This window comes from Eubalaena glacialis, chromosome 11, assembly GCF_028564815.1.
Source record: "Eubalaena glacialis isolate mEubGla1 chromosome 11, mEubGla1.1.hap2.+ XY, whole genome shotgun sequence".
NCBI lineage: Eukaryota > Metazoa > Chordata > Mammalia > Artiodactyla > Balaenidae > Eubalaena > Eubalaena glacialis.
The window spans coordinates 17,901,565-17,927,361 of NC_083726.1; the positions used below are offsets into that span (position 1 = coordinate 17,901,565).

The 25,797-nt window shown below is 46.7% G+C and overlaps 2 protein-coding genes across 3 annotated transcripts in view; one reads left to right on the top strand and one right to left on the bottom strand.

The window, feature by feature from the left end:
- Positions 1-25,797, bottom strand: part of CHST11 (carbohydrate sulfotransferase 11) — a 271,589-nt gene that overhangs the window by 113,541 nt on the left and 132,251 nt on the right. The window lies entirely within an intron of this gene.
- Positions 23,165-23,335, top strand: LOC133101303 (cytochrome b-c1 complex subunit 10-like). Its single transcript, XM_061205961.1, has one exon. It carries the CDS (start codon positions 23,165-23,167, stop codon positions 23,333-23,335), a length of 171 nt encoding a protein of 56 aa, XP_061061944.1.

The window sequence follows — 25,797 nt, forward strand, 5'->3', positions numbered from 1 at the left end:
CTAACATGCCCTCCAGAGGCTGAATGTCCTGGCCAGCACCGAGGAGCATCTATCCACCTTTTCATTTTTGCCAGTGTGAAGGTGAGTAAGGTCAGCCCACTGTTTTGTTTTTTAATTAAATTAATAGACTTGCGGGGGATGGGGGAAGCGTTGAACAGTTTTAGGTTTGCAGGAAAAATGGAGCAAAAAGTACAGAGAGGTCTCATTTACCCCCTCACTCTTCACTCCCAGCTTCTCCTACAATTAACATCTTTCATGGGTGTGGTACATTTGTTACAATTGAGAAGCTAATATTGATACATTATTATTAACCAATGTCTAGTTTACATTAGGGTTCACTCTCTGTGTAATGACATGTATCTACCATTACAATATCATACAGAATAGTTTCACTGCCCTGAAAATCCCTGTGCTCCACCTATTCATCCCTCCCTCCCCCCAACCCCTGGCAACCATCCTTACTACTGTCTCCATAGTTTTGCCTTTTCCAGAAGGTCATATAGTTGGAATCATATAGTATGCAGCCTTAGTAATATGCATTTAAGTTTCCTTCATGTGTTTCCATGGCTTGATAGCTTGTTTCTTATTAGTGCTAAATAATATTCCATTGTCTGTCTGTACCACAGTTTGTTTATCCATGCACCTGCTGAAGGACACATTGGTTGCTTCCAACTTTTGGCAATTATGAATAAGGCTGCTATAAACATCAATGTGCAGGTTTTTGTATGGACATAAGTTTTCAGCGTATCTGGATAAATAACTAGAAGCACAACGGCTGGATCATATGGTAGGAGTATGTTTAGTTTTGTAAGAAACTTCCAAAGTAGCTGTACCATTTTGCATTCCCACCAGTAATGAATGAGAGGAATGAGAGTTCCTGTTGCTCCACATCCTCACCAGCATTTGGTGGTGTCAGTGTTACTGATCTTAGACACGCTAATAGGTGTGTTGTGCTATCTCTTTATTGTTTTAATCTGCAATTCCCTAATGATAGGATGTTGAGCATCTTTTCACATGCTTATTGAGTTGTATTCTTACTGTTGCATTTTAAGAGTTTTCTGCATATTTTGAAAACTAGTTCTTTATCAGATATGTGTTTTACAAATATTTTCTCCCAGTCTGTGGCTTGTCTTTTCATTCTCTTAACAGTGTCTTTGGAAGAGCAGAAATTTTTAATTTTAATGAGGTCCAACCTATCAATTTTTTCTTTCATGGATTGTGCTTTCGGTATTGTATCTAAAAGGTTATCATCACCAAACCCAAGTTCACCTAGATTTTCTCCAATGTTATCTTCTAGGAGTTATCTTCTATAGTTTTGCATTTAATATTTAGGCCTGTGATCCATTTTGAGTTAATTTTTGTGAAAGGCATAAGGTCTGTGTCCAGATTCATTGTTTAATTTCCCCTTTAAAAAAAATTAGTAGTGAGGTTGGACACCTTCATCTTTTCATTGACGTTTGTATTCTCTCCTGAAATGCCTTCGCGTGTCCTCTGCCCAATTTTTAGGTCATGTTGTTCATTCCAATTATATTTTTTGCCATTTAAAAATCATTTTTACCAATTTATTGAGCTGTAACTTACATACAATAAATTTTACCCATTTTAAGTGTACAGATTGATGTTTCAGTGAATGTAAATTACATTAAAAACTGCAAGGACAACCACATCCAAATTTTAAAATCCTCCCATCACCTCCAAAAACTTCCCTCCTGCCCCTTGCAGTCAATCATTGCCCCATCCCAGCCCCAAGCAACAACTGATCTGCTATCACCATAGCTTTGCTTTTTCTAGAATTTTGTATCAATGGAATTAGACAGTTTGTAGTCTTTTGAGTCCAGCTTCCTTCACTTGGCATAATGTTGTTGAGATTCATCCTTGTTATTGCATATATCAGTACTTGCTCCTTTTTAATTGCCGAGTAGTACTCCATTGCATGGATATACCACATTTTATATATCCATTCAAACGTTTGTAGGCATTTGCATTGTGTCCAGTTTAAAGCCTTTATGAATAATGCTATGAATATTCAATCTCTGTGCTGTGATCAGCTGCTTTAAAATATTTTGTCATATTAATTTTCAAACTGTAATATACAAGCATATCCTACTATAGTCCAAACCGTGTCAACTGATACCAAAAATGGCGATATAGGATATGGGACTCCAAACCTGTATCTCAAAGTGCAAAAGTCAGAAGTTACTGCCACATGTCCCAGTGACCCCAGGATGGCATAAAATTCCTACAAAGGTCATGGGAAACCAGATGTAGCTCTGAGAACCCCGGTCCCTGAAAGTCACTAAGCCAAGGTGCATCTAGAGTAACAAGACCAGGAAATGCACTTTACACTGACATTTTCAAGCCTTCCACTCCCAGACTGACATTTCTAGAAAAGACATGCTCAGCTTGAGTGCCAGGAGAAAAGGCATGTACACAGCTCTTTGGATCTATGCCTGCCGTTGATATTTGAGATTTGCTAAGCTCAAAGCCACCACTCTTTGAAGACTGCTGATACCTTTCTGGTTTTAGAAAGAAGGGAGGAAAAAAGCTGAAAACTAAAGAAAATAACGTTACAGGGAACAAAAGGAATTGCAGGACCTGGACCTGTGCAGATAAAGAAACTCTTCCCTCACATATTCCGTGGAGATTTCCATCACAGCAACACAGGTAGAGGAACTGGAGACAAATTCCCACAGCTCTTTCTCTGCAAACTGGCCAGGCCAATAGAAGGGGATTCCTGGCAGATGTGTCAGCTGGTTTTCTATGTCACCCCAACCCCAACTTCGCACCATGCTCCACCCCATTCCAACCACCCCCTACCCCAAGAGTGTCCCCAGAGTGGTAGGTGCTGGTAATTTGAGCAGCCACTTGGTGCTGATCACCCTTTCCCATCCCACCTCCGTTAGGGAGTATGGTAGTTCAAATCCAGGCATATGGTTCACCTTCACTCCACACCTACTGCTAATATCACCATCATTCTACAGATGAAGAAACTGAAGCACAGAGAGGTTAAGTAACTTGCCCAAGGTCACACAGCTGGTAAGTGGCAGAGCCAAGATTCAGGTTCAGATTCTTATACAATGCCACTAATTAAATAAATGGCACACACACACACAAAACAAGTGTTACAGAAGGATAGAGGGTGCTCCTTCTTGCCTCTTTACCTGAATTGGCCATAAAAGGTGCCACAGAGATGGAGAATACTGGAGCATGCCCAAAGGGCCAAGGACTTTTAGAGGAGCACCTAAAGCTGGCAGAGAGAACACAGAGAACAAATGTACAGAATTGTGCAAACGGCTAAGACCCGGGATGTTCCTCTGGTTTGGTCTCCACTCTCCAGGCCTCCATTGTCCTCTGGAAAGGAAGGGTGGCCCGTGATGTTTATTTGAGCCAGAGAGAAACTCAGTCTGGTTAAAGAAGAAGGTGGCAGGATTGGGTGAAGTCAACACTGAGAACACTGAACAGCACAAAAATGAGGATATAGGATGGCCGACGACCTGGATTTGGATACCGACTCCACCAATGCTCTCTTGTACAACCCGAGATCAGTCACCAAGCTCCCTCGACCTCAGTGACTACATCTGTAAAATGGGGGTGATCACGGTTACAATCCATAATAGAACTTCATGTAAAGCTCTTAGCACATAACCCACCGTCAGCATTAGCTATGTTATTATTAGTTATTAAATTATATTTGGTCCAGCCCATCCTGCCTGGAATGAAAACCACCACGGGGCCAAATGGGAATGATGCTCGCCCAGGCCGTGTCACGTGTTAGCCTGGGATCTGTTGAACACAGAGGACTTGACCAGCAGCAGTTGCTTCTCCACTAGCGATTACTGAGCCATGACCCCACATCTGCAACCACTGGGCTCCCTACTTCACTTCTCAGGTGAAACCCGCACTGATGAACTCTTCCCCGATTAGAAGTGAGAAATGGGATTCATAACACTCAGATAAGGTCTGCGACAGCAGATGTGGCCATAGACGTTTCCTATGGCTATATCAACCCACCAAATGTCTGGAAACGCGGAGCTGTCAACGCAGTCATTTTTTGTCTGGTTCAAAGACATTATACAGCTGAATTGGATTTGCCAGGTGTTCGTGCCGTTGTTTGCCTCCTGAAATCTCCTCCCAAACCACCCTGTGATGAGATGATTGCTTGTAAGACAACTGGCAATTACAGTCCTTTTAAGAGTCTAGCCATGTACTAAAAGATGAGAAGCCTTGGACACGTGCCGCCAGGTGACCAGGTAGCATTTGCGATGGAAGGGGCCTGTAAATGATCATTTGAGAGGAAATATGTACTTTTTATTCCTGAAAAGGTGGAGATTCTGGCCCTCTTCCTTCTTTACACTGTCTTTCACAGGCTTTTGCAACATACAAAGCACAGACATGGTGGGGGGGATCAGGAAAGGCTGTGTTAAGGCCCCTCAATGTGTTACCCTGGGCTCACATCTGGCGTCGGGATCACCTAATGAAAGGCTTTTGTGATCAGTGAAATCTACAAGGGGGTGGAGTTAGCTATAGAGACCAGGCAGGATTTCACTTCCACTGCTGCACCAGAGAGAAGGGCCTTCATGCCTTCATGCCTTCATTCACACCCACATACCCTCCTACTCTCCCTCCCAGGGCCAGATCTGTGCACCTGTACTTGCCCTGCACTTGCCCAGCCCTGACAGTCAACGCTGCCTGACCTTTTGCAACCCAGGAGCCTTGCTTGCCTCTGTCCAGTCCTGGCCCTGCCCCTTCCCTTACGTTATGAATGACTCTGCATAATGAACACGTACGTGGTCACATAAACCGCCCCATGAGATAAATGGAGCAAACACATCTTGTTGAGGAAGGCGATGATCCATTTTTCAGTGGAAGTTTCCAGGTGGGCTTTTAGGAGGTTAATGCATGAAGTGAAGACAGATCAGAAGGAAGCAGCCAGTCGTGGGTTCAAACCAAAGGTGCTGAAATAGACGTTGCCCAACCAACTCTAAAATACACCCCTCGTGACACCTGAATGAGGTGGCCTTGGGGCAAGTAAAGGGTCCGTCACAATCACCCAGCAAATACAGATCTGCCATAAAATTCAGTGACCCCAAGAAGTTGTACAACTACACAGAAGCTAAATAGAGATTTCAAAATGGTGCAAGATTTGTGGGGTGCATCACAGAGGAGAGAGGAGACCCCCGGGGTTCTGGAAGACCCATGACTGAGCTGACTCCTCTTCCCTTACATTCCCTCTCATGGGCTGTAATCCACTCCTGAGAAGTTAATTCCACATGATGATGTCTGGATTCCAAGGGAAGACACCACCACCTCGGGGAGCCGAGATGATCAAAGGGCAGCCATCAGATCACAAGCCGCCTCGCGTTCCCTGAGATCCTACTGCATGTCTACATGGCCCTTGGCAAGATGAAGATTCTGGTCAAGGCAGATATGGCTCTGTCCTCATGGAGCTCCCAGGCTAGTGGGGAAGACATGTCAATAAACTAACTGCCGAATAATTATTCATCATCACAATCTCAATGAATTTAGAATACACAAGCTCCATGAGGACAGGGGTTTGTGTCTGTTTTGTTCACTGATCTGTCACTAGTGCCTAGAACAGAGCCTGCCACATAGTAGGTATTCAATAAAGATTTGTTGAATGAATGAAGTGCTATAAAAGAAAAGCAAAGGGCACAGGGAGAGCCTATGATGAGGGGACCTAAGCTAGTTGGGGGCACCAGAGAAAGCTTTCCTGAGGAAGCCACGGTAAGTGGATCTGAGACTGTGGAGGATGCTACAGGCAGAGGGAACAGTCAGGTGACAGGAGGAGCTGGAGTGTCAGAAGGGCTAGAAGAAACCTCCTGGGAAATAGGACCCTAAGATGTGGCCTGAGGCTGGCAGGGGCCCCATTGTGCACAGCCACGTTCAAGGATGCTTTTGAAGCCTCGGGAAAAAAAATAAATCCAAATTAAGACAGCAGAGGAAGAGAGGAAACCGTCAGGCTCTTCCCCTCACTGTTCTCTCCCTCTCCCAGCACCACTAAGTAATTAAAAACCATCTGATTATATACATCCATAAGAATAATCTGTGCCTTCTTTTAATTGCTTAATAGAAGGCAGTGAAGAAATTGTGAATTACTGCCCCAAATGGGACATTTGCCAAGGAAGAATCATGAGCCGTGATCACTGGATGCTCACATCGGAGCGACTAAATATTTCAAGTATTAGAAAGACAGCACAACATAAAGCAGAAGAAGTCCCCACCTCCGCTTCCTGGCAAAGCCCCGTGGCTTTTATGGCACTTATGCCCTTATTCCCAGTGGAAGAGCTATCATCCGCCTTGCCCGTAGGCATGCTGTGAAAAATGAGGGATGGCCTCAGTCTGACAAAGTCGATGATAAAGAAAAGAGTTTCCCAGGGCCCCACAGAACCACGGGCATTTCAACACCACCTCCCCTTCCCGCCCTCCCTGGGAGGACCACAGCCAGTGCCTGCATTTCCCGGCTTCGGTGGTGGAGACTCCTTCATTTCAACAATTGCTTCAGTGTTCTGGGAAACTGGTAGGGTGTTTGTGGGCTCCCTGGAGAGGAGCAGGAAAGAGTGGGTGTTGTCTGCAGAGCACCAACCCCAGCCCAGGCTGGGATGCAGCTGAAGGGCAACTCAGGGACCTGGAATCATTTCAAATAAGAGTTCAACAAACTTGGAAGAGGATTTAACACTTTCATCTGAGAAAACTGATGAGTTAGACTTAGGGAACCAAATTGAGTGGACTAGGCAACCAATTACATGGAGTAGTTTCCAGAGGCTTCCCCTCATCTCCCCCAAAATGAATCCCAACAGCTTGTCAATTTCTAAGATTTCACAGTTAGGGAATATTTTCTTTGATGTGAATCTCTAGGACTCATAATGACTAATGGTAATTTCTTGGAAGACCAGACTCCTTCTCATAACTAGTACTTCCTCTCGCCCACTTCAGCTTAGCACTTCCCTTGCACAGAATTCAATTTGAGCTGATTGTAAGCATTTCTCAGGAGCAACTTGGGGGCAGGGATTGGGTCATTTTAAATTCAAACCTTCTGCACTGAGCACACAGACACAGTAGGCCCCTGCTCAATAAACAGAGGTCCCACTTCTACACCGTCGCTCACGCTGTGCCTCCTTTCTGAAGTCATCTCCTATCCCCTCTCCCACACCATCAACCCCAATTCTATCAGTCCAGCATTTGGGGCACACAGCATGTTTCCAGGGCAGATGAAAGAATCCTGGCCTGGACCCAGGAGCCCTCATGAACTCACAGACAGCATTTTCCTCCCCACATTGCTCACTGCGGGTACCTCCAGGATCGGGCTTTGCCTCATGGTCTGATGTGTGATATAATGATCTGTGCCTTCATCTGTCTTCCCCCGGCTCCTCAGGGGAAGGCTTGGTGCCGTATGCATCTTAGAATCCATCCAGAGCAGAGCACGAGACAAGAATTCATGTGCAAGTGACTTAATAAGGGATGCTCCCAGGAAAGTGGAAGGAACAGGCAGGGCCAGCTACGCAGGTGTGTTACCTGTGAAGTCACACAGGGCCTGCCAATCACAAGGGTCTCATGCTGGGTGTAACGTTCTGCTGTCACCATCTTGAGATCTTGATTTTTTTTTTAAAATTAATTAATTAATTTATTTATTTTTGGCTGTGTTGGGTCTTCGTTTCTGTACGAGGGCTTTCTCTAGTTGCGGCAAGCAGGGGCCACTCTTCATCGCGGTGCGCGGGCCTCTCACTATCGCGGCCTCTCTTGTTGCGGACCACAGGCTCCAGACGCGCAGGCTCAGTAGTTGTGGCTCATGGGCCCAGTTGCTCCGCGGCATGTGGGATCTTCCCAGACCAGGGCTCGAACCCGTGTCCCCTGCATTGGCAGGTGGATTCTCAACCACTGCACCACCAGGGAAGCCCCGAGATCTTGATTTTTAATAATATTTTAACAAGGAGCCCTGCAAATTATGTTGCCGGTCCTGGGAGGAGGACAGGGGAGTGAGGAAGCCCAGCAAGGATGTAATTTCAGCCTTAATGCCAGTCTTAAACTGGATCCCATGGGGAGCTCAGGAGCATAACTTCACTCTTCTGAGTTTGTCCCACCTTGGGATGATGGAGCCGGGCTCAGGGCTGCCCAGGAAGAGGTAAATCCTGGATTCTTCCCTATCTCTGTGCATAGGAAGAAGCAACTCCAGGAGCCCAAATGCAGCCTCAGAAGCAAGTCGCAGGTGCAGCCATTAGAAACAAAGCACGTAGGGACTTCCCTGGTGGCGCAGTGGTTAAGAATCCGCCTGCCAATGCAGGGGACACGGGTTCGAGCCCTGGTCCGGGAAGATCCCACATGTCGTGGAGCAAGTAAGCACGCAATCCACAACTACTGAGCCTGCGCTCTAGAGCCCGCGAGCCACAACTACTGAGCCCGTGTGCCACAACTACTGAAGCCGGCATGCCTAGAGCCCGTGCTCCGCAACAAGAGAAGCCACCGCAATGAGAAGCCCGCGCACCGCAACGAAGAGTAGACCCCACTTGCCGCAACTAGAGAAAGTCCACGCGCAGCAACGAAGACCCAACACAGCCAAAAATAAATTAATTAATTAATTAAAAAGAAAAAAAAAAAGAAAAGAAACAAAGCACGTAGAAGTTGCAGGATGGGTGCCCGGAAACCATAAGGGGATGCGAGGGGGTCTGGGCAGAGTGCCAGAGGTGTCCACCACCACCGTCAATGGTACTTGAGTTGAATTATCAGACGTAAAGTACACAATCTAAAGAGAGTGAATGACTTGCCCTGGGTGACCCAACTGAGAGGGATTTCAATGAAGTGACTTCCTTCCAAAGACAGAAGCTGCGTCTTCCTCTCCCTGCCCGCCGCTATGCATAAATATGCCACCGTGAACTTGCTTCATTGACTCACCTCGCTGCATCTGCCCACATTTGGTTAACAGCATCCCAGATGGAGCAACAAATCAATTCTTAACGCACCCCAGCAAAACGCATGCATCACAGAGCAGGTTTCCACAGCAGCCTCCCTCCAGCCCCATCTCACAATACCGGTTCACGTGGTGGTAGGTCTCACCAGGGTGACGAGGAACCCTTATTTTTAAACTGAACCAACTGGGATCCTGTTTCAGGAGAAAGCCTTCCTTTAGGTCAAACCTAAATTTGGGGGTGCAGCTGCTTACAAAAGTTGCCCAAATATCCAGTTATGTTCATCTATTCACATTTGGGGTGTCAGCCTTGATTAAATTCCTGATGTAGGGACTTCCCTGGTGGTCCAGTGGTTAAGACTTCACCTTCCAATGCAGGAGGTGCGTGTTCGATCCCTGGTCGGGGAGCTAAAATCCCACATGCCTCACGGCCAAAAAAAGAAAAAAACCAAAACATAAAACAGAAGCAATATGGTAACAAATTCAATAAAGACTTAAAAAAATATATTTTTTTTTAAATTCCTGATGTAAGGGATTTTAAGCTTTCTGGAGAAGTAGCATTACTCTTTGTCTTGAGAAGAGATGCTTTAATGAAAGGAACTAAAATGGGGGGCACGTGCACCCACTTATATCCAATTTGCTTTAGTAATTTGATATAGCTTTCCATCTGCTTCACCCGCGTTCGCCCCGTGGCATGGAAGCTGTCAGCTTTCCTTTTAGCATGGCCTATTTACCAAGCTCATTGACAGTCTCCAGTCTCTTCTTTCCCCTTCGGCCTGGCTTCTCAGGTTTCATTTTCCAGCCAGTTGGTGGGTTGGAATTTTAACCTTGGATCCCACTGGCTTGGTTGAGGATTATCGTCATCTTTATGGTTGTAACGGCTAACATTTACTGAATACTCACCACCTGCCAGGAATCGTTTTAAGCGTTTAACATAAATTAACTCATTTAATCTTCATAACAAGCCCTATGAAGTGGGTGCTACTATTATTCCTACTTTATAGATGATGCAACAGTGGCACAGAGAGGTTAAGCAACCTACTCAAGGCCACACAGCTAGATTAATAGTCAGAGTTCTAAGATGGTCCCTGTGATTTCTGGCTCCCTGATACAGATGCCCTGTATAATCCTCTCCCCTTGAGCGCAGAAAGGACCTGGGAATACGATATCACTTCCATGATTACGTTACATTATAAGGCAAAAGGATTTTGCAAATGTTAAGGTCCTTAATCAGTTGACTGTGTGTTAATCTAAAAGGAAGTGATGCTGGATGGGCCTGACCTTATCGGGCCCCATCCTCTTTGAGCATTCTAAAGAGGGCTTAGACTTTCTCTAAACTCAGACAGACTCTCCTGCTGGCCTAGAAAAACCAAGCGGCTGTGATTTCTACAGCTAAAAGAAAATGAATTCTGCCAATAACCACGAGAGCTTGGAAGGGGACCTGACCCTCACATGGACTGTAGCCCTGGCCGACACCTGGATTGCAGCCTGGTGAGACCCTGAGCAGAGCATCCAGCCAAGCCTGCCCAGACTCCTGTACCATGGAAACTGGGATAATAAATGTGTGTTGCTGTAAAATGCTAACTTTGTGGTAATTTGTTACACAGCAATAGAAAAATATAGCTAGTAAGAGGCAAGGCTGGGATACAAACCCAGACAGCCTGAGTCTAGAGTTCTCATCTTAACCACTTCTCTATTGGCCATTCTAGATCTGGGATCTGGGATGGATGGAAAAGGAGTTACTGTATAGACTGACCAGAAGACCCAGCTCTTCTGAAGATTGGGGCACCCCATTCTCACCCCATCTACCCAGTAGCCACAATGTTTCAGGAACTACATTAGCCATAAAGCAGGCACAGAGGCAGCCAGCATGGACCTTAGCATCCAATGGGGAAGACGGCACTTAAGTAACAAAAATAAAATAAAATAATTACAATAGGTAAAGGGCTTAAAAGGAGAAGTAAAGGAGCTAAGGGAACATGTAACAGGTCCTAGGGCTGAGCAGGAGTTAACCAAGTAGAGGTGAGGAGAGGAGAAAGCTTTCTAGGCAGTGGGAACAGCATGTGCAAAGGCCCAGTGGCAGGAAAAAGCAAGTACAACAGAGGAACTGAACCAGGTCCTGTAATGATGGGAAGGGAAAGAGGGGCCCAAGATGAGACTAAAGAGGGAGGGAGAAGCCAGCTCAACTGAAACGGTGCTACTCACTATAGCTGGTGCTGATCCTCTTCCATCAGAGGAACTCAACACATTACCCTTGATAACAAACTCATTTCACTGAGCACCAGTGGCCCAAAGTCAAATTACTGCTTTCTGAGAAGGAAACCAGAAATGCTTCCAAATTCACCAAGCTTTGAGAGGCCCATGCTGTGACCCTGGCAGCTGAAAACAGAAATCTTTTGCCCTTTGTCTTTTCCTGAATGCAAAAAACTGAACCCTAAAGAGACAGTCTAGGCTCGTGTGGTCAGTTGGCTCCGTGAGGTGAGGGGCCACCTGTCAGCGCTTGTCAACTGCAGATAAGGCCCCCTAAAGGAAACATAGGAGAAATGGGACATTTGGACGTTTGGGACTAAGCAAGAGAACTGCTGTCTCCTGTCTCCTGACCTCAGGCTTAATGTCGGGGCCCTGACACACATTGCTCCCGGGCCTCTGAGTCACCGTATGGGAGCAGCGTGTGTCCTGGGACTCGTTAAGAGCCTTGGCAGGTGGAGACAGAGCACTACGCCAGGAGGCAGTGAAAGGGCACGAGATGGCCAGGGTTAACTTCTCATTGCTGTCACTTGCCAGCTGTGTGACCTAAGGCAAGTTCTTAACCTCTCTGAGCCTTTTCATCATCATCTGTCAAACCGAGTTTCTACATTACAGGGTTGTGATGATTCAAATAATGTGTGCAAAGCACCAGAACAGTGCCTGGTACACAGCGTGAGTGTGCAAGAAATGTTAACGACAACTACTACTGCTGCTATTACCACCACCACCGCCGCTATATCATCATCACCATCACCATCACCCTCATCATCCTACCAAGTACAGAACTGGCCTTACGAATAAGGGAATAACCCTTCATCTTCCACAATCTCCAAAATGGAGTTAAAGATGCATTAAATACCCAAGAAGGAGAGATTTAGAAGCCCCCCCAAATACTGGGAGTGTTCCACTCTTGTTGACCATGGCTGTGCAGAGAATTCCTCAAGTCCCAAGGCTAAGGAACACACTGTAATTTTGTCCACCTCACCGGTACTCTGAACCTGGGCTCACTAAATAATCTGTTGATTGCTGTCTGGTGCCCTAATTGGTCTGACTCCAGGGAGAGGAAGTGCTGATGTGCTGGTGAGAACATTCCAGGCCTTGTGGCAGTTACAGTTTGATTTAAATTAATAAATAGGCATCTCATTTATTTGTTTAAATCCCATGGAAAAACAGCCCATTCCCTGGGGAATCTCCACAAAAATTCTGCCTTTACATCCACAAACGTATTTCAACCATTCTTTGGGGGGCTGCCCAGACCAGAGACGGCAATAAAGGAAAACACAAAGCATTTGTATATGCTTCCCAAATGTACAGAACCCTTTCACGTGCATTATTTCATTTGCTCTGCCCCAATCCTATAAAGTATTACACTTCTTGTTTCTCAGGGGTTCAGTGAATGCTGCTTTTAAGGTTAACATGAATAGACAAAAGTTCTGGCCTTTTAAAAAGAAGTTGTTAGTGACATAATTGTAAGAGGGAGTGTTGGTTAGAATGAATTGTACAGAAGCTTTTATGAGGTTTTTAAAAAGCTTTTTCTTATTAAATAACTATAAAACCTCACCAAATAGCTCAAACTAACTTGGGAGAAGGCCAGTCATAATTAGTGGAAAACTTGAAATGCAGAGTATTTTTTTAAATGTACTTTTAATATGTGAAGTCCACATAGTAAAAGGAACCCATAGTGGTAAAGCGCCTGTGTCTTTCACAAACAAACAAGACTCCGTGAATTAGGCTGGGGTCCTAAAGGAAGGGAAACAGTCCCACTGTGTGAGCTTGGAGGAGCCAGGTCTGCCTGCTGGGCCTCAATTCCTTCATCTGAAAAGAAAAAGCCACCAAGGGAAAGGACTGGATCACCTCCAGGTACCTCCCAGCTCTACACGACTCGTCTTTTCTAATTATGTTCACACAATTAATTTGCTTCACGAATTCCTACTTCATGGTGAACTTGGAGGAAATGTAACATATTCTAAATGAGCAGGGTTCAAATTAATGAGCTTTCACTGTCTTCCAGGCATATTTGGAGATGAAAATGAAAATAGAAAAAGAAATGAGATCTAGTTAGTGCTCTCTCTAACACAGAATAGTGGGTTCACGAGGTCGATTTCCTCTCCCAGGGCACGTGTTTTACAGAAGCCTTAGAGAGAGAGTTCAGGTATTTCGCTTTTTTTAAGAAAAAAAAAGCATGAGTGAGTTGCCCATTTGTCTAACAGTGGGGAGTAAAAGGATGACTGCTGGGGTCTTTGAAGAGCACGAGACAGACACCCCCATGTGGAAGGACATACGCTGTGGGAAATCCACCCAATTTTCCAGAACACTGGGACATTTCCAGTTCCTCTTCCCAGGAAAAGATCATTCCAGTGTAGCTGCTTAGTGACAAGGTTAGGCAAAAGCAAGGTTTGATTCTTTCCTGAGTGTTATAGAACTGTGCCCTCCCCAGATTCATATGTTGAAGCCCTAACTCCCCCCACCCAGTGTGACTATAATTGGAGACAGGGCTTTTAAGGAGATAATTAAGTTTAAATGAGGTCATAAGGGTGGGGCCCTAATCCAACAGGATTGGTGTCCTTAGAAGAAGAGGAAGAGACCCCAGAGATCTCTCTGAGAAGAGGCCACATGAGGACATAGCATGTACGCGGCTGTCTGCATGGCAGGAAGAGAGATCTCACCAGACATCAACCTTGCCTGCACCTTAACCTTGGACTTCCAGAACTGAGAAATAAATGTCTGTTGTTTAAGCCACCCAGTCTGTGGCATCTTGTTATGGCTGTCCAAGCAGACTAATACACATGCGGAAACATAATAACAGTACCAGCCGAAACTGAGTGCCTGCTACTGTCAGGCATTGTGCTGCAGGTTCAGATGCATTCTCCCATTTAATTCTCCCACCAGTCATACAATGGTAGGTACTATTATCATTTCATTTTATATGAAGTATTGGTTTATAAATTTGTTCATTCATGCCTTCCCTCCTTCATTCACTTATTTGACAATCATGTGGCCAGCACCAGTCATTCATTCATTCAATAAACATGTCCCAAGCGCACTTGAAACTTTCTACAGAGCAAACCGCTTTGATTCCCGGAAGGCCTATTAAGGGCACCAAATGCACGGTCCACGTGGCCCGAGTGTGACCCTGAGACCACACACACTGAGTCTTGTATGATCAACGTGCCTCTTCACATCCCTGTCTTCTTTGCTGCAACAGCCATTTAATACCTATTGTTTCGAACCATCTCCCTTCTTTTTCTTCTCCTGCCAATTATGCGCTGACCGCTTTTCAAACCTCAAAATTGAGGTTTGCACATAATTGCTCTGGCAATTCCCGTAGTATTGGGGCCAAAACTGAGGGCATCTTAATGAGATGCATAATTGGTCAGCACAACGCATTTATTCACCAACCGTCCTGTAATTCAGCTCGGCAATTCACTTCCCGCCCATCTTCCCCCGATAATGCCTCCAGGTTTCCCTTCTCCAGCCTGAGACATTGAGCCCAAGCATTGTGTTTCTCCCGAGCCCCCATTCATCACGAGCCCCCATTCATCACGGTCATTTTGCTCATTTGCAATTTCCAGAATGGAGATCAATTGGGGCTAGAATGAAAGCATTGTTTCTTGAGAAATATCTCATGGCAGGAAAGGGAAGCTTTAAGAGGCTGGTGCTCCTCTCATATCCCAAAAGAAGATGAACGTAATTGAAATCAAATAGCCCTTTCCTGATTTCATCATGCATTTGCAGACAGGAGAGCTGGTCGGCCAACACCCAACATTTTCTACCAAGTGCGCGTGCATGCTTCATCCACCACAGGTGGCCTGGACCACGACTGTACATCAGCAACAAAATACTAATAACCAAATTAGGCTCAGCCCTCTACAGTTTACAAACGCTCTCGTCGGCTCACCATTCTCTTGAAAGAATCACCACTGTGATTCCGATTTTTAGAGGTGAAGGATCTGAGTCCTGGGAGTCTTCACGACTTGCTCCAGAACGCCCTTGTACTGTGGGAAGGCTGGGACTTGACCTTGGGATTTCTGGCTCTCAGCATTGTCTAAAGCAGAGGTCGCCTGTCGACCAAATCCAGCCGTGTCCATTCATTTACATATTGTCAACAGCTGCGTTCAGACTACAAGGGCAGAGCTGAGTCACTGCAACAGAGACCTAAAATTCTGACTGTCTGGAAAACGTTCGTGGACCTCTGGTCTAGAGCTTAAGGCACCAACTTAGTTTAGCACTTTGGAATGTTCAAGCAGAACGGGATGGTTTGGGATGCTTTTGGCTTGTAGTATGTGGGCAATCATGGAGCGTGGGCACTGAAGTATGTAGTCGGCGGACTCTGGCTATGGTTGTGTAGCTGGTGCTGCGGCCGTTGAGACACAATCACACATCCTACTATGTGCCTGGCATCACTCTAAGCATTTTATGGCTTTATGATCACTTAGACCTCACAACAAACCTATGCGGTATGTACTATGATTATCCCTACACTGACGGATAGGAAACTGAAGCACAGAGAGGTCAAGTAACTTGCCTAAGGTCACCCAGCTTGTGACTGGCAGCACTGTCTGCTCTTAACCAGCATGATCTGCTCCCCTCTCTGGGCTAGATGTTCAAGTTTAGCCTCATCTCAGTCGTGTATTAAGAGCTTGCCTTTGCAGCTTCCTTCTCTTGGCATCTACAACACGGGAGATGATACCTACCCTGCCGACCCTCAAAGAATTGTGAGTTTCAGTGACGCTAGCCCCTGTGAAGGTACTTAGAGAACACTGGAAGTATTATATAATTGTGAAGGAAAATCGTGACAAATACAACACAAACTCCCAATATGTATTCAGTTCTTTTTCTTTTTTTTCTTAATATATTGACTAAAAACAGTGGTAGTAACTCCCACCTATGGGAACCCATCAACACAAATGTGCTCTGATGTGAATTTCAGGTGGTATGTATGGTCATAAAAGAGATGCTTACAAATGTAAGGATCTGGGCTCTACCTTCTTGGCCTGTCCCTGAAGGGCCACGAGCCATGATGAGCCAGTGCCTTGACCAATCAGGGTTGCTGGTTCACAACTTAGATTTACTGGGCATTTTCACGGTACCTCACTTTATGCTCAAAACAATCTCTGAAGAAGGCAGCATCACAGCACCTTCATCATCACTACTGCCACTTTTCACACTCACACTACTGCTGCTAGATTCTGCTCTCCTGACATCAGCATCTCCCAGGCTTCCCTCGGACCCTGGACGTAGGTGGGAGCTTGTGTGTTAGTTTCCTATTGCTGCTGTAACAATCACCACAAAACCAGTGGCTTAAGACAACACCAATGTATTCTCTTACAGTTCTGGAGGTCACAGGTCCTAGAGTTAAGGTGTTGACAGTTTTTTCCAGAGGCTCTACGGGAGAATCCATTTTCGTGCCTTTCCCAGCTTCTGGAGGCCACTTGCATTCCTTGGCACGGAGCCCCATCCTCACAGCACCCTGACCTCTGCTTCTATCAGCATCCCATCTCCAGCTGCCACTCTGTCTCTGATCCTCTTACCACCCTTGTGATTACCCTGGACTCATCCAGCTAATCTAGGATAATCTTCCCATCTGAAAATCCTTCACTTAACCACACCAGCAAAGTCCCTTCTGCCCTGTAAGGTAACACAGCCACAGGTTCCAGGGATTGGGATGTGGACATCTTCTGTGGGGCCATTCTGCCTACCACAGTCTAGGAGGCGAGTGACTACAGGCCTTGGGTTTTAAATGACCCTGGGTCAAGGGCAAGGGCAAGGACAGTACCAGAGAGGAAGAACAGATGTCTGCTCTGGTTCCCGTAAGTGGGTGTAGCAGCTCCTGCTGCACACTTCACCTCTGAGTCAGGCTTGGCTTTTATTCCCCAAATGGATCCTTTCCCTAGGCCTTGAGTAAGGTGCCCCCAAACTGGTGGCTGTGGTCTGTGGGGTTCCCCAGCATCCTACTGCATAAAGCTTGAGATCAGAAGCACCACCACCTCCCAAGGTTTGCAGTGGGTTTGGACATTGCTATTTCGCAAGTTCAATTGGAACAACTCGCAACCGATAAAGACAAGCAGGGGTTCTTAGGCTCAGGAAAGACTGTACCTTGTGCATTAATCAGATAACAAATGGCAGCAATTGCCAGGGGCTGTTTTTGGCCAGGCTTTATCTCAACAAGATACTTATCATTCCTTCCCCTCGGATTGAGTTACACCCTAAAATCCTGGGGAAGGAGACTCAATTATCAACTGCAATTGACCCTCCTTCTCCTGGCTCCTGGTTTTTATTTCAATGCGATCTAGGCCTGAATCCCAATAATTTTTTTCTTTTTAGCAAAAAAGAAAATCACTGTGTTATATGCTGTTCTCCGATAAGACAACAATGAACAAACCAACCCACAGAAGAAGCTCATTTTGCCACTTGCTCAAGAAAAACGACACTTTACTCTGAGTGAATAACAAAAACAGTAATAATACATTAAAAAAAAAAAAAAAGCATTTCAGTTCCTCTAGATGCTCCTCATTAAGAAAGGGGTTGGTAAATTATTTCTTTTGTACTGATCACTCAGGATCTCAGTTCTGAAGAGAGCCATGAATCAGCCCAAGAAGGTTAAAGGCATAGTGGAAGAGAAGGCTATTGATTAACAAGAGGTCTGGGTTACGTGTGGATTTCTATTTCTCATTCAACCCCTTTCCCTCATGACCGTGAATAATTGGGTATCAGCCGCCTCTGAACTCCTGTAGTATCTGCCAATTCCTTTCAAAAGTCACATTTCTTTTCAGGCACCAGCTCGTCTATCCTGTAAAATGAAGGAAAACCTACTGAGAGCCAAGGCCCAGAGGCTAAACTGAGATTAACCATCCTATGAATGAGAGAGACCCAATGTAGCACGTGGGAGAAAGCGGGGGTACCATTTGTGAGCCAGTCTATGTGGTGACAAAATACGTTTGAGGGACAGGTCCCAAGACAGCCTTCTCATTTCTAAATGTCATGCTAGCATGCAGTTTCCCTACCAAATGAGATGAAACTTTCAAGCGGCTCCACCAGTACTAGAATGAAGGTTCTTTGGGAATGATGATTACAGAATTACAAAGCTGCTGTGCTGAGGGGATGGCTGGGCTCACTTGTGAGCTGAGGGACTGGCTTCCTCTGATTCAAATTTGTTCCTCTGAAAGATTACACGTGTCCCTTGTTAATGGACTTCCAGGCTGCTCTTGAAAAGTCGAACCCAGAAAGGTCCATCTGCAAAAAGCAAGGGCTTAGTGTGAGTCTATCTACTTCTTTACTCTTAGTGATCAAGGGGTTTGGGGATGAGTTAACCCTTGCCTATAATTCCCTCTGCCAACTACTGCCATGGTCTGTGCCAGGCTATGGAACCAACTGACACAACAGAAGCCCAGTGGATCTACCAATCAGTGTGGCCAACCCCTCCCCAAATGGGCAGCCCCCACCCTGGCCTTACCAAGCGGCCTGTTTGCTTTCACTGGCTCTGTGTTTCCTGCTAATTAGGAAAGAGACTGGAATCATCGTGATTCCTGTTTGAACACTGATTCTTGGTCAGGGCTCTGGCAAGAGGACGGCAAGAGGATGGCAAGAGGCCACCAAACAGTGCCTCCATTGGGCTCATAACAGAGACCTGGGGGGATGAACGCAACAGGCCACTCCTGACAAGAATGAATGGAGGAGACAATTACAGATGGTCACTGTGCCTAGGCAGGGGAGAACTCAAAGAAGCAATCTTCCAACTCTTAAACCCTCAGAAGCACTTCCTGTAACTTGCCTATTTCAGGTTCCATCTCTGGCCTGAGCAATCTTGTTCCTGGCTTAAAGATGCTCTGTCTGACTCATGAGGGGTGAGTGAGTTTCTGGGAGAAACTGAGAAGCCAGGAGAGAAGTGGCCAGCACAGGATGCCCCATCATCCTTGCTCCCCTTCACCGCATCCTGCCCGCTGGGATAGAAGGGGTCCCAGCACCAAGCAGCATCCTTCACCCAGGTGTGCCTGGAGCGCCGTGGTCACCACCTACTAAAGGCAGGCAGGAGCCAGCCCATTTACAAGTTCTCACGGGGAGGAGGGGGTTCCATCACTACTTTAAGGACCAATGAATTGAGAATCAAACACGTTCGGGTCACCCGTGTAGTCAACGAATCTCTACGCCAGCTGAGCTGGTGGAGGTGGCCTGGTCCCAAGAACAACAGGCTGAATTGTGGCTCTGCAACTCCTTGACTGGATCGGATGACCCTGCACGTGTTACTTTAAAAGCCAATAAGGCCTCTCTGTGCCTCAGTTTCCCCACCTGTAAAATGGGGACTGCTGCATTTGAAAAGCAACAACAGGTTGTTTGAATGTGAGGAACTATAAATGTCACTGGGCAAGGGAAGCTTCTCTTAAAAGTCAGTTACTAGAACCCAAACTGTGATTACAATTTTTTTTGAAAAGAACAGTGGAAAGTTTTAAATATGCAGATGTAAAGGTAAAAAAAGAATATTTACTAACATACTTGACTCTGTGCCTCCAGCTACTGTTCTAGGCACTTGACACAAATCAACTCATTAAATCTTCATAACAAGCCAAAGAGGTAGGGACTGCTGTTCTCCCCATTTTACAGAAAAAGAAACTGAGGTACCCAGAGATTAGGTAAATGACCCAAGGTTACTCTGCCAGCAAGTATGGATTTGAACCCAGGAAGCCTGATTCCAAGAACCCCAGTTTTAACTGCTATACTATGTGGCCTCTTCAGCTAAAATTAAATAAATTATTTTCCACTCTGAGATACTTGACCAAGACCACACTGCTAGTAAGCAGAAAGAGGCAGAAATTTAAACTTAGGACTTTGGGCTCTGAATTCCATTCTCTTCCCATTAAACTCCATTGCTTGAGATCTGCTGCGCCTGGCATTTAGAGGCAGTTGGGGTGGAATTGGGGTTGGGGGAGGGGAGAGGGTGACACCTCAAAATGTCATTTGGAGGTAAAGGCTGAAGTGGGGTAGGGGAGCACGGAGGGTCTACCTTGGGTGCCTCCTTCCTGTTTCCTGACAACGTGAGGTCAGGAACAGCCCAAACCGTGAGGAGAACAAACTCAGACTGCGGTCACCCAAGGGAGCTCAGCTCCTCACCCAGCAAATCCCTTTCACCCCAGGAACTCAGCACCCAGAAAGGACGAGGCCTTTTAAAGGCATCACAGTGGCCTTCGCTTCCAGGGTCCCCGTTCAAAGTCATGTTTTTTTCTCCAAGTTGAGCCAGTTATGAACATTCAGTGCATCCAGGGGACCCGAGAGGCTGCCCATCCATCTAGCCCACCACGGGACTCCAGCTCCCTGCTCCTGACAAGCACCCCATGCAGCATAAACATAGCATCTGTTTTCTAAGTTTCCAGAAAGCAACAGCGTGCCAGGCTCCACGAAAGGTAGGGACCTCTTCTTGGCCTCTGTGTCTGAAATCCATGCAGACTCTGTACCCCCGTCCTTGGTCATCTAATACACGGACAGCTGCTGCTTCTAGGAGCCCCCAGGGAGTGGACTCTTCTCTCAGGAGCCCTCTCCAGTTAACACTGCTGCAGACCACCAGGGACCCTGTTAAAATGCAGGTTTCCATTCAGCAGGCTGGGGTGGGAGCCAAGGCATTTCTAACAAGCTCGTAAGCGATGCCAAGGCTGCTGGTCCCCGGACCTGTCTTTGAGTAGGAAAAAGCCAGAGCAAGTGGTTCTCAAACTGGGTTGCACACTGGAATCAACTGGGAGCTTTTAAAAAAGTACCGACACCCCCAGAAATTCTGATTTAGTGGGTTGAATGTGTGGATGTTTTAAATTTCCTTTTTTGCTTCTGAAGTGCAGCCAAAACAGAGACCCTCTGCTCTAGAAGACGGAGTTCCCTTTTAACAGGTAGAAGATGAGTCTGCTACGTGGAGCCCTGCCTTCCAAGTGATCTGAACTTCAGCTTGCTCATGTGTCCCCAGGATCATTTCCTCCTTTCTGGCTTTTGTGCCTGAATAACAATAACAGCAAACAGCAAACAGCGAACACCTATGTCGGCCTCATTCTGTGGATTCAAATTTAATCCTCACAAGGACCCTGTGAGGTAGATGCTAGTATGTATTATCCTCATTTTACAGGTGAAAAAACTGAGGCACAGAGAAGGTAAGAAGCTTCCCCAAGTCACAGCTGGCAGGCGGTGGCTCTGGGGTTCCAGCTGGTTCTAAGGCCCGTGCTCTTAACCACGGCTAGGGAGGGCCTCAGACATGCCCCCTTCTCTCAGAACTTTTCCCCAAATACTGGGACAGCATGTGAGGCCTGGATCCAAGCAAGCAGTGAGCTGGCCGAGCTCTCCATAGCCAAGCCCTGCATTGGCGAGACGCCGTTACAGCTGTGGGCGTATCTGTGGACATCCCGTAGCGCAAAGGCTGGAGATGGAACAGGCGGGCAGAGCGGTTTCTCCAAGAGTCCAAATGACTGCCAGAACTGTATGCTGGCCATTTTGTGGCTTTCAACCCCTGACAGAAGACAAAGGGGAGGAAACATTGCAACAGGCCATTTTAGGCAGCAGCGGAGTCGGCCTGGGCGTCCCACCCCTGTGGCCTGTTCCAGCTTCCTTCCAGAGCAGCTCTGCACCTGCCAAGGCTGGAGCAGGGCCAACCTGGCGGTGTCCTCTGGCGTGGTCATGTAGCTACTGAACAGCAGACTATCGGCTGGAGACACTGGAGCTGCAGACCTTTCTAGAAGTCAGGAGCTACGGTCAAACCGGTTTTCACGCATCCCTGGGCTGCCGGTCCTCACCAGAGGGGCATGGATGGGGTGCCCGCCCAGGAGGGACGGTGCTCCAGTCCCTTGAGAGTCAGGACATCCTCTCCCCTTAGCTGGTGTTTATGCGGGGGAGGGCAGGACCAGATGGTCCTCTGTGTGTCACCTCCCGTGTCTTTGCTCAATCGGGGTGACAAAGGCTACACAAACACAGGAGCACATACGGTGCACACACTCCCACGTGCACACGCCTCATCTAACTTCCTGGTTCACCTACGCTCCTCCAGCATCGAGTACCAAACTCAAATAGAACTTTGTTTTGTGATGGTCAGTTTACTGGCCTGAGTTGCCCACTAGAGTATGAACTAATAGAGGGCAAGGACTTCCTTGTCTTTAGTGCCCCAGCATCTAGCACAGCGCCATACACACAGCAGGTGTCACTGGTTGCACTGCGCCACCCCTCCCCTGCCCAATCCATATGTTGAAATCCTAGCCCCGGTACCTCAGAAGGTGACCTTATTTGGAAAGAGAGTCACTATAGATGTAATTAGTTAAGATGAACTCCTATTAGAGCAGGTGGGTCCTGATCCACTACGTTTGGAGTCCTTATAAAAAAGAGATTTGGACACAGACACACACAGGGAGAACGTCATATGAAAACAAAGGCAGAGACTGGGGTGATGCTTCTACGAACAAGGAAAGCCAAAGATCAGCAGCAACCTGCCAGAAGCTAGATAAGGGGCATGTAACAGATTCTTCCTCGGGCTCTCAGAAGGAACCAACCCTGCCAACACCTTGATCTCGGACCTGCAGCTTCCAGAAATGGGAAACGATACATTTTCGTGGTTTAAGCTGCCCAGTTTGTGGTCCTTTGTTAACGGCAGCCGTAGGAAATGAATACGGTAGGTATATAATAAGGGAGGGAAGGAAAGATGGCATCCAGGAATTTCAGTTCCATTTCATTCAGTGCATTTTTACTGGGTTCCTACTTGTGCCACCTGCTCTGGAAGAAGGAGGGAAGGAGGGAGGAGGGGAGGGAAGAAGGAAACAGGGCTGAATGTGGGCTATGTACTGAGGAAGGGCGAGGTCTGGATTAAGCAGTCCCCTCCCCGACCCTCCCCCCATTCCTTCTGAGTCTGGGACTCACTTTCTCCAGTTCTTTCAAGCATCCAGTTCCCTGTACCTGTTCTCTCCACGCTCCCCACACTGTCACACGCCAGTCTCAAGGCAGAATCTTATGAAACCGAAGCTGAGAAGTTAGGACAGCACCGTGATGCTGAGCAGGTTCCTGGGCCGTCACTACCGCGAGCTGGCCAGAAACTGGACTCCCACGGTGGGCGTGTGGGGTGCCATGGGCACCGTGGGACTGGTGTGGGCCACCGGCTGGTGGCTGATTCTGGACTGGGTGCCCTACAACAATGGCAAGTTTAAGAAGGACGATTAATTAAACCGACGCCCCTCAGACCCCTCTGGAATCTGGTGGTGCTGCCTACTTCCATCCACATCTGAAACAGCCCACGCTCTTGGGATGGACCTCGAGGAAATACACAGTTAGACTTTCTATGCTTGTGAAAACAGCTTCGGTGTGTGAATGCACACAGCATTAAACCTCTCTCTGAAAAACTAACAAACAAAACCTAAGCTGAGGTGTAAATGACCAGCATCTATCTAAGTGTCAGCCCTTCCATGGTCCTTGCACTTGGACTTTTGGAAGGATGTTTTTTAGGAGAAACATCAGGCCTCAGCCTGGAGTGGAGACGTCCTCTTCAGACCAAGGACCTACTGGGCCCCAGCAAGCCTCCTGCCTTGATGGTTGGCTGCCTCGGCGTCTCTGGGGGCACGAAGCCCTGGTCGCCTCCTCAGCATGATCTCCACACACCGGGCTTGCTCAAGGCCCAGGGACAGGCGATTCACTCAGTGCCAAGCACCTACTGAGCTCCTTTTCTGTGGCTGGCTGGAGTAGCCACAGGGTACCAAGATGAATGACGCAGCCCTTGCCCTCAAGAGGCTCAAAGCCTAGTGAGAGCATTTCAAACACATAAGATAAGTGTCACGAACGAGGGAAACATTGGCATGGGGGTGAGGATAGACTTGCACTGTCCAGTATGACAGTCACCAGCCACGTGTGGCCATTGAGCATGTGACACATGGCCAGCCCAAAGTGAGATGTGCTGTGTCAAATACACAGGACTTCAAAGACTCAGTACAAAAACAAGAGTGTAAAATACCTTAATATTTTTATTGATTACATGTAGCAATGATCATACTTTGGTTATACTGGGTTAAATAAAGTATATTATTAAAATGAATTTCACCTGGTTTTTGTTTTACTTTTTTAAATGTGGCTGCTGGAAAATTTTGAATAGCATATACAAGTCACATTATATTGTGAGTAGGCAGCACCATTCTAGAAGGACATTTAACCTGAGTTTGAGGGGGGCGGGGGGGAATCAGGGGGAGCTTCCTGGAGGAGTTTTCATCTGAGCTAATATGAATTTAAAAAAACAGCATCGACTGAGCAGCTTGCCACATGCCCGGAACTTGCTATATATATTCTAATTTAATCCTTAATAACTGAACAGTTAGTATTTTATTCCTACTTTATAAACAAGGTCTGAAGGGTTTGAAAAGGTTCAGCTGTTGGCCCCAGAGTTCACAGTAATTTGTGGTGGAGGCAGGGTGGAAACCCTGCTCCCCACCAAACCTGCAGGTCAAGAGGGAGGCCGGATGGGGGGAAGCTGACGCCCACCCCACCCCATCCCCCCACCCCGTCTTTCCTACAGAGAATTTGAGAGCAAGCCAGGGCTTTGTCTCAGCTCTACCCACTCCAACAAGGTTAAAATCCAGTTGGCTGAGAAGCTGCCTGAGTTGTATAATTTACAGAAAAATCAAATTATGTAGAGACCTCTTATAATTGAGGGTAATTTAGGAAATAACTTTCCAAAAATGGCAGATTTTACAGCTGTGTTACCATTTGGAAATTGCTGAGGTTGTTTTGTCACTTGAGTGCCCTCCTCTCATTGAAATATGCCAGATTATATCCACACAGCCTGACACAGAAAAACCCCATTAGAGCACCGAGCTATCCAGATTTGAATATACTGGGTCAAATTAGGCTTCCAGAAACAGAAAAACTGCCTATAAAAACAGCCTGAATGAAATGTGGACCTCGCATTAACACGGCCCAGAGATGGTCTTAGTTAACAACTATTAATGAGGCACTTAGCTACGTGCTGTGGGTATGACAGACACAACCACAGGAGACCTTTAAAACTTAACAGCTGAATCTGCCCATTTTCCAGGATGTGGGTTGAGTGTACACATACACATACACACACACACACACACACACACACAGAGGCACTCATGGCCTTAAAAATCAGCACAGCAAGCTTCCCTATAACTGAGTCTACCAGACACAAACATAAATCAAAATTTTTAGGTAGTGCTCATGATGAATAGCTAGTAGCTTCCAGGCAAGAGGAAATCATCTACCTTATTATTATTCAACAAAATAATCTTATTATTATTATTTCAAGTGCACACCTGCCAAATGTCTGAGCCTCCAGGACAGGGACCAAGCATGGTCCCAGACCCCCTAAGAGAAGTCCCAGGTGACCTAACTCAACCCAGATCACTGACGGCTACTGACTATCACCAACTCTGCCCTGGGCACCACCCTAGGTGCTTTTCATACACGATTTTAAATCTCACAAACCTGCAAGACTGGTATCATGCTCCTATTTTACAGATAAGGAAATCGAGGCTTGGAGAGGTTAAGTAATTGCCCTACGTCATACACCTGGGCTGGGATCCCTCCCTTCCTTCCAGCATCCAATCATCTCTTCCAACCCGAATTGCGTCAGACTCTAGATTCGCCATCTGTCCAGGCTTGATTGGAAATCC

What these genes read in the sequence shown, in the direction of transcription:
- LOC133101303 (XM_061205961.1), top strand. Translation starts at nt 23,165, where the DNA reads ATGCTGAGCAGGTTCCTGGGCCGTCACTACCGCGAGCTGGCCAGAAAC.